The 8,815-nt window shown below is 46.3% G+C and overlaps 1 protein-coding gene across 1 annotated transcript; it reads left to right on the top strand.

Annotated features, from left to right (window-relative positions):
- The first annotated feature begins 2,988 nt into the window (after positions 1 to 2,988).
- BMP10 (bone morphogenetic protein 10) lies at positions 2,989 to 8,353 on the top strand. The gene is made up of 2 exons (XM_081922815.1): positions 2,989 to 3,549; positions 6,959 to 8,353. The coding sequence occupies exons 1-2, from the start codon at positions 3,240 to 3,242 to the stop codon at positions 7,897 to 7,899; spliced, it is 1,251 nt and encodes a 416-aa protein (XP_081778941.1). The 5' UTR covers positions 2,989 to 3,239; the 3' UTR covers positions 7,900 to 8,353.
- The last annotated feature ends 462 nt before the right edge of the window (positions 8,354 to 8,815 follow it).

An 8,815-nucleotide genomic window follows, 5' to 3' on the forward strand; every position in this document is an offset into this window, starting at 1 on the left:
AGGACTTGTTCTCCAGAAGCAGCTTAGTCATGCTGGCCGCATGACCCAGAAGCTGTACGCCGGCTCCCTCAGCCAATAAAGCGAGATGAGCACCGCAACCCCAGAGTCGGCCACGACTGGACCTAATGGTCAGGGGTCCCTTTACCTTTACCTTTACTAGCCATTATGGCTATGTTCTGCCTCCACAACTAGAGGTAGCAACATTTTTGAATACCACTTCCTAGAGACCACAGGAGGGGGAAATACTGGCAGGCTTCCTACTGATGCATCTGGTTGGCCACTGTGAGAAGAGGATGGTGGACTAGATGGGCCGTTGGCCTGATCCAGCAGGCCCTTCTTATGGTAGGATAAAGATGTGGGTTCGTTTTTTTGCAAATTCTCCTCCACTGCTATCTTTGTCTCTACCTGGTTCTCTCACGCACTCCGTGTGTAAACAGTAAGGTAGTTTAGGCCAAGAAGCAGTGACTGGCCCTAGGTCACTCCACATGCTTCATGGGCACTTGTGGACTCAAACATTGGTCTCACAGGTCTGTGGCCAGTACCAGAACCACTACACCACACAGATCTCCATCTCTTTAGCATACTTTCCTGTTGTGCTGGGCCCGGGGGTAACCCGAGCAATGCGGTCCAGGTCCGGTCCCGAATCCAAGAGTTCTGTGAGGAGTCAGTCCAATAGGGCCATGGCAGGAAACCAGGCAAGGTCAGGCACAAGATCTCGGACAGGTTCTAGCAAACAGCAATGTTGCTCCCGCAACCTGGGGCGGGGTCCGACAGCCTTTTATCTTTGTCGGGGTAACGGCCGGTCCTGATCCCCCGGCGACTCATCTCCCTGTCTCGCCTGAAGGCGAGCACTCCTCCTGTGAGTAATCAGGTCTCTCCTTCTCTCAGACCTCAGTCTCTGCAGCTCGGGAGATGTCGGTGGGTTACTAGACCCAGAGGCCGCCTCAGCCTCCCCTGACCAAACCAGTATTGGAGCAGCTGTAAGTGATGGCCCAGCTGAAGGCAACAAGGTCATCCCCGCAACTGGAGCCAGGGCAGGCTCAGGCCCCTGACTTGGCCCAGCTGGTGCTTGTTGCAGGGGAACCTGTGCAGACTGGGGCTCCTCAGAATCAGGCCCCAGACTCTGTCCGATGCCACCTGAGGCAAAGGATCCGGTGCGGACTGAGATTCCTCTGGTTCTGAGTCCGAGCCTGTCCCAGGCCATCACACCTGTGAGGGAGCCTGTCGTCCACAGTGACAACAACATCCCCACCCCAAAGAAGATTAAGAATTTGGGAATGGCCTGTTTGTGGAAAGGAGATGAGAGAGCAGCCCTGAGGTGCAATGGAGACGAAGCTGCTCTTGAGAAACACAGAAAGGGAAATGTAATTATTCCAACACTTGCTCATCACACTTTCGAGATCACACTTCTTTATCTCCCCTCTCATGCCCAACAGTTACCTCACCCATTAGCCAGCTCCTGTGGAAGAGGAATGGGGAGAACTTCCTGCATCTCATGTATGCATTTTGGGAAGCTCAATGCCATTTCTAGTTCAAGGAGCTAAGCAATGATGGGTCATCTTCCAGCATCTGACACGGCCCATGTAAGGGAGTTATCATGTCCTCCAGAAAAATGCATGAATATGGACTCTTGCATCCTGCCAGTAGATGCAGAAAGGTCAGAATTTTCCACATTTTGGAAGAAGAAACACAATTTGTTTTTCAAATTAAAGGCATGAGATTTATTTATTTATCAAGGTGGCTTACAACAAAAATACATAAAACCATACTGTAAAAGCCATATTGAATGATTGCAATCAAACACCAGCTAACCATTGTGGAAAGATATCTTCTTAATTGCCTGCATGGGCCTGGTGGGATACAAAAAATAATAAATAAAAAATCAGCAGCCATTTAAAAGTTAAAACAGAAGGCGCCTGCTGAATCTCTAGTGGCAGAGCATTCCACAGGACCAGGCCAATGTGATTGAAGGCTCGGTTTCTTGTTGTTGTCAAATGAGCCTTGCCAACCTGGGAGATGATCAACGACATTCCTGCAAATGATCTCAGTAACTGAGCTGAGATAAAAGGGTTCAGGTGATCCCTGAGATAGCTTGGACCTCAGTTGTTCAGAGCTTTGTAAATTAATACAATGTATGTACTTACTCCTCCTCACTTCCCCAAAATGTTTATTATTTCTAGCCATCTCAAGAGCTTTGAGGGTTACTTTGCTGGGTGTGCCTCCTGACTGGAAGGTGAGCTCAGTGAAGGGACTCATGCAGTGACACAACAGGCTTCCTCCAAGGGAGGAATAGTTTCATCTTTTCACCAACAGTGATTGGATTCTCCAATCACATGCAATATGGAGTTGGTGCAGAATTGTTAGGCAATCAATATGATGTTACCATTACGTTTGGCACTCTGGTTTAAGAAGGACATTGACAAGCTGGAAGGTGTACATAGGAGGGTGGCCAAGATGATCAAGGGTCTGGAAACCAAGCCATATGAAGAATGGTTGAGGGATCTGGAGATGTTTAGCTTGGAGAAGAGGAGAGTAAGAAGAGATATGATAGCCATCTTCCAGCAGGCTCTTCTCATGTCCATATGCTTCTTGTACATTGAAACAGTCTTCCAAACCATCATTTGCCCTAAGCTTTTACTTCCAACTCCTGAGCGTTTTACAGTCTCCCTTTGGAGCAAACGTTTACTTGCCGCTTTTCAGAGGTCTACTCTGGATTGGCAGAAACTTGGTTATAGCATGGACCATGGATACTCCTATGCCATGCGCATGTTTAGCTGAAATCGCAACAAAGCAAAGAGACTTGGTTTCAAAATGGTCAGCTGGGTCCAAAGACGTTAGCAGTGGCAAGGGGCGGAGGGGGGAGTCAGGTCCCATGCAGGAAAAAAGCAAGGGGGAATTGCACTAGTTCATAGCATCCCAATGTGGAATGTTTACAAAATGCTCATTAAGAGGAAGGAGGATTGTGAGATAGCAACCGAAATCTGGTGAACAAGCTTACACTGGAAGAGATAAGAGCGTGAAGGGCTTGTATTGGAGGCACCGCCAGCTCTAGCCAATTACTGGGACCTGGATGGGGGTGTGGAAACAAGAGCTAGAGAGAGAGTTGGCTCACAAGCTCCAACTTCCAAACTTGTCAACCGTCAGTGACACAAGACGTTGATACCCATTTGCGGGGGGATAAAATAGGCGGCACCAGAGCAACGTTTTTGTCGAGTCCTGTGGCCAGCTAGAACGAGGCCATGGAACCCGCAGGCTTTCAGCTGTGGGCAGCCGTCTCCATTCTGGTGCACCTTGCAAACAGTAGTCCCATCATGAGCCTAGACATGCCTCTCCTGGAGGAAGACAGGCCGTTCTTTGACGAACAGGATGCCTTGCTTCAGACTTTGCAGAACGAGTTGCTGAAGGCGCTCAACATCTCCGACATCCCCCTGCAAGAGACGGCAGCCAAGGTGGACCCTCCGGAATACATGCTAGAGCTCTTTAACAGGTTTGCCATGGATAAGACCTCCATGCCATCGGCCAACATCATCAGAAGCTTCAAAAATGAAGGTAAGGTCTCTTAAACAAGCTTGTTACGTGTTGCAGTTAGGATGCAGGGGGGAAGTTTGATGGATGATTTATTAGCAAAGTGATCCAGCTAAGCAGGTGTCAAGGTGGTTGACCTGCTGCTTGGTGGACCCCACACCTTATCTGCCCAGCTGTTTGACAAATGACTGCAAGTCATTTGAACCATTTGTTGGATTTTCAAGTGTATGGCACACTTGGTTTTTAAATCTCTATCAAGGATGATTTTTGAAAAGGTGACTACTAATTTTGAGATCCAAATGGAGAATCTCCTCCCCCTGCCCAAGTCTTACTTAAAATGCTCCTTTGAAGATAGTCATGGTTGCCTTCTTTGGTAGCTCAGTGGTTTTTCAGTGTCAGGTCATCTTTTTCACATGCAGAAAGACCTAGGTTTAATCCCCGGGACCTCTTGGGCTGGGCTGGGAATATTCCCTGCCTGAAACTTTGGACTGTTGACAATATTGAGCATGTTCCTAGAAGTAAGCGCAACAGAAGTAATCTGCTTAGCATTTCCTCTGCATGAGCTGCTGCGCAAACACACTACTGCGATCCCACTCAGCTCCCACTGATTTCAATGGATATTGTGTCAGAGAACTTTCAGGGGGATTGTATATATTGCTTTTGATAGCAAAATCTTTCATCAATTATTATGCTCATTTTCTCTATAAATATATAGAATGTATTAGTGGCACATGAGCTACATGCCATTGGTATTTACATGGGTAACTTGGTCATCAGATGTGCCACATAGTGCACTCCAGATGTTGTTGGACAACTGGATCCCTGAACATTGACTGTGCTGATTGAAGCTTATGGAACTGGCAGCCACCAACATCTGGAGGGCTGGATGAATAGGACTATCCATTCAAAGGGATACTCTGCTTCCTCCTAGATACTCAGCTTCCCACCCCAAAAATCGATGCAATAAAAATATTTCCTTCTACCTAGAAGGTTTTTCCAAAACTCTAAAGAATCAGTGAGATCAGAAGCAAATCCTATTGGATTTGATAGAGCTTACTCCCAAATAAATGGGCAGGGTTGCAGCCTTCTGCCAACTAAAAATATGTGGGGCTTTTGCAAGTTTTCAGATTTTGTATGAAAGCAAAAGATGCTCAGTGTCCACATAGCTCTCAGCGCTTCTCAGTAACAATCATATTTTTTTGAGAGTGGCATGCTTTTCCTTTATGTTTTCATAATCAGCATCTAATGTAGACACAATGGCACTTACTGAGATCCTTCAGTTTCCTTTGAATCGTGTTCTGAAATATTGTTTCCATGAATTCAGCTTAGACACTGGCAGTCCTGTTGTCAGCTATGGGGAAGGACTCAGGATGAACCAAAATTCTCCATTTAGAAATTCTGAAGTCAATGGAACCCAAACCCAGCAGTCTGCATTAATTGATATGTGGGGAAGGGTGAGTGCAGATAGGGACATTATTTCCTTTTAAAACAGCTTGGTGTGAAACATTCCCTATATAAATCGCTCTCATCGCCTGCCTGCAAAGGGCAACCTTTTCCTATACAAATCTCTAAGACTGAATGAATCAGCGTGGTGGACCTGATCACAAAAGCCATACCAAGATATGCATTCTTAAAACGAGATGGGTGTATCCCACTTTCATGATGTACTTCTGATTTGAGAAGTAGCAGTTTGGTCAATAACGCTCACTAAGATCATTTTAACATTCCAATTCGAAAGTCATTTAAGCCAAAGGGCTAACTTAGTCATGGATCACTGTTGACTTGCTTTACGCTCTCACACTCCATCTTAACTAACTTGCAAATTATGGCACCGCTAACTGTTCAGAGGCAGGAGCCAAGCAGAACTTTAAAAGTCTGCACCAGCTTTCATAGAGAAGAGTCCACTTCAGCAGCTGTGTCTAATGAGGCCATCATGAATCTGTGAGTCTTGAAAAGCTTTGTTGTTGTTGTTGTTTAGTCGTTTAGTCGTGTCCGACTCTTCGGGACTCCATGGACCAGAGCACGCCAGGCACTTCTGTCTTCCACTGCCTCCCGCAGTTTGGCCAAACTCATGCTGGTAGCTTCGAGAACACTGTCCAACCATCTCGTCCTCCGTCGTCCCCTTCTCCTTGCGCCCTCCATCTTTCCCAACATCAGGTTCTTTTCCAGGGAGGCTTCTCTTCTCATGCGGTGGCCAAAGTATTGGAGCCTCAGCTTCAGGATCTGTCCTTCCAGTGAGCAGGGCTGATTTCCTTCAGAATGGAGAGGTTTGATCTTCTTGCAGTCCATGGGACTCTCAAGAGTCTCCTCCAGCACCAAAATTCAAAAGCATCAATTCTTCGGCGATCAGCATTCTTTATGGTCCAGTTTTCACTTCCATACATCACTACTGGGAAAACCATAGCTTTTACTATACGGACCTTGAAGAGCTACAGGACTCTTTCTCATTTTCACTGCAGTAGACTAACACTACCACCCTCTCCAGACATCGATTAAAAGAGATTACTAATGCACTCATGCACATATGAAATCCCAGACCGTCTTCAAGTAAACTCTGGTAGATTTTAAACACACATTTCTCAACTTTAGAGCTGTCAAGATGACCTTCACCAGCAAGCAAACCCTCGCGGTGACTCTAGCAAATGCGAAGGACGGCTATGTCCTGTGGGCCTCATCAGGCCTGCCAAATTTATCTTGCTTTCCTGAATTTCAAAATTTCACCAAGTGAATATTTCCTACCTCTTTCTTGTAAGAGCCTCCTGTAGAAGCTCTCCAAACAATTCTGGCTACATTTGACAATATGTGAGACCGAAATGTATAAAGAGTTCCCCTTCCTCTAGTTTTGTGTTTGCCTTACTTACTTCTCCTTTGACCACCAAGTCAATCAGATTAAGCTCAGCATTAAATTCCCATGAGCGTCTTTTAGAAAAGATCCCCTGAACTCTCCCAAAACTACAATATTCAGGATTCTTGGGTCATAGTCAATCTGGAGTCAATCTGGTTGCATAGAAGTCCCTTCTAGCCCTGTGGTTCCCAAAATGGGTGGTACCACCTCCTGGGGGTGGGACAGGCGGTGGGAGGGGTACTAAGAGGCAGACGATCAGACTTTGAAAAGCTAGAATCACCGGATCAAGTTCATCCATTTTATTGAATTAATTAAACTAAATCATTTTAATTGGATTTTGAATAAATGTGCAATTAACTGTTATTGTTTTGAATTTTATTCTATTGTTATTTTCAGTAGGCAATGCACACTGCTATTCTGAATCATGCTTTTTATAGGGTGAGGCAGGGGGCACTGGGGAGGAGTTTATGGAACCAAGGGGACAAGGCCCTGGAAAGGTTTGGGACCCTTTAGGTATAGACACCCTTTCGTTGGTGAGCATGGCCATATAGGGAAGAAGGGTAACATTTGATTGCTTTTAATTTTCAGAGCAGATTCCGCAGCCCATCCACTTGAATGGAATACGGAGGTACCCTCTTCTCTTCAACGTCTCCATTCCACACCATGAGAAAATAACAATGGCGGAATTGAGGCTCTACACTCTGGTGCAGGAGGACAGGATGTTCTACAATGGTCTCAGCAGGAAAGTCACCATCCTGGAAGTGCTCGAGAATGACCGTGGAAGAGGGGAGGAGGAAGAGGAGAGGAGAATGAAAGTTCTGGCATCCCGGCACATTTACAGCACCGACAATGAATGGAAAACGTTTGAGGTCACGGAGGCCATCAGGAGGTGGCATCACTCAGACTCCACCACTCATCAGCTGGAGGTGCAGATTGAGAGCCGAGGGGGAGAGGAGGCCGTCGGAGGAGGGAAAGCAGATATCGACATCGATTCGGAGACCAAACATGAGCCTTTACTCATTGTGTTTTCCGACGACCGAAGCCACGCCAAGAAAGAGGAGAAGCACGAACTGAATGAGATAATAGAGCACGAGCAAGATTTGCAGGACCTGGACCTGAATGATTTCCATACCAGCCCCAGAAAGGAGAAACTTCTGCAGATCAGATCCAACATCATCTACGACTCCACATCCCGGATAAGAAGGAATGCCAAGGGGAGCAGCTGCAAAAAGACTTCGCTCTATGTGGATTTCAAGGAGATTGGCTGGGATTCCTGGATCATTGCACCTCCAGGCTATGACGCCTCACAGTGCAGGGGAGCCTGTTCCTTCCCTTTGGACGATCACCTCACGACCACCCATGCCAAGGCCCGGACTTTGATTCACTTGAATGATCCCCAGAAAGCTTCTCCAGCTTGTTGTGTACCTACCAAGCTGGATCCCATCTCCTTGCTCTTCTTAGACAACGGGGTCGTCACCTACAAGCTCAACTACGAAGGCATGGCTGTCTCAGAGTGCGGATGCAGATAGTAGAAGGATGCTCCCCACCCACAGGGCTTTGGGTCCTCCTCAGATTATTTAATTGTTTCATCTGTATATTTGTACAGTTTTGATTTGTACAGACTTAATAAGCTTATTTAATGAGGCATGTACAGATAATTAGAGACAAAGGAAATGGGCAACGGATTAGAGGGGGTGCATTTTTCGTTTTCACGGTTGGCTTGGAGAAAGCAGGATTGTGCCTCTTCGCTTTACTCAAGAGTCAGTTTACACAATCAGCAGAATCCAGTGTTAATTCTCTCCCCTTATGCCAGATTATACCACTTCAAACTGCCCATGGTTCAATTCTCCCCCACAAAATAAAATGCCTCGCAGTCGTTTCTGCTGACTGTGTGAACTAAGCCCCCCACCCCAAATCTGGCCACTGAGAACCATTTCAATTCCCCCTTTTTGTGTCCAAATCAGGATTTGCAATATACTGTACTCATGAAGGATGTTATTTTTAAATATATTTCTGAGAACGAACTAAATTGGATGGTTATATGACGCATTCAGAAGAAATTAGGATTGCTGGACACAGTATCGGTAACGTTGATGTGCACAGATCTAGCCCCCACCCCCAGGTCACCAGAAATTGCCTCAGATACAAATTGTGCAACACTACTAAGGCTTTGGGTGGGCCTACTCCACCAGAGGGAAGGTTGTTCCGGAGCCATGACTCTTGGGTGGTAAGGAGGGTTGGGGGTTTGTGCATCTCCAGTAGTTACAGACAATGACGTAATTCTGATATGATTGACATGTAGAGATGATGCACTGACCAAAGTCCCCTTTTCTGCACAACTTTATTTGACCTAGTTTTTAATCATTTAGGAGCAGGACAGAACTTCAAGTAAGCACACATAAGAGAGACCAGATTATAGAACACCTGGTACAACCCTACACAACT

This window comes from Podarcis melisellensis, assembly GCF_964234715.1.
Source record: "Podarcis melisellensis genome assembly, chromosome: 8".
NCBI lineage: Eukaryota > Metazoa > Chordata > Lepidosauria > Squamata > Lacertidae > Podarcis > Podarcis melisellensis.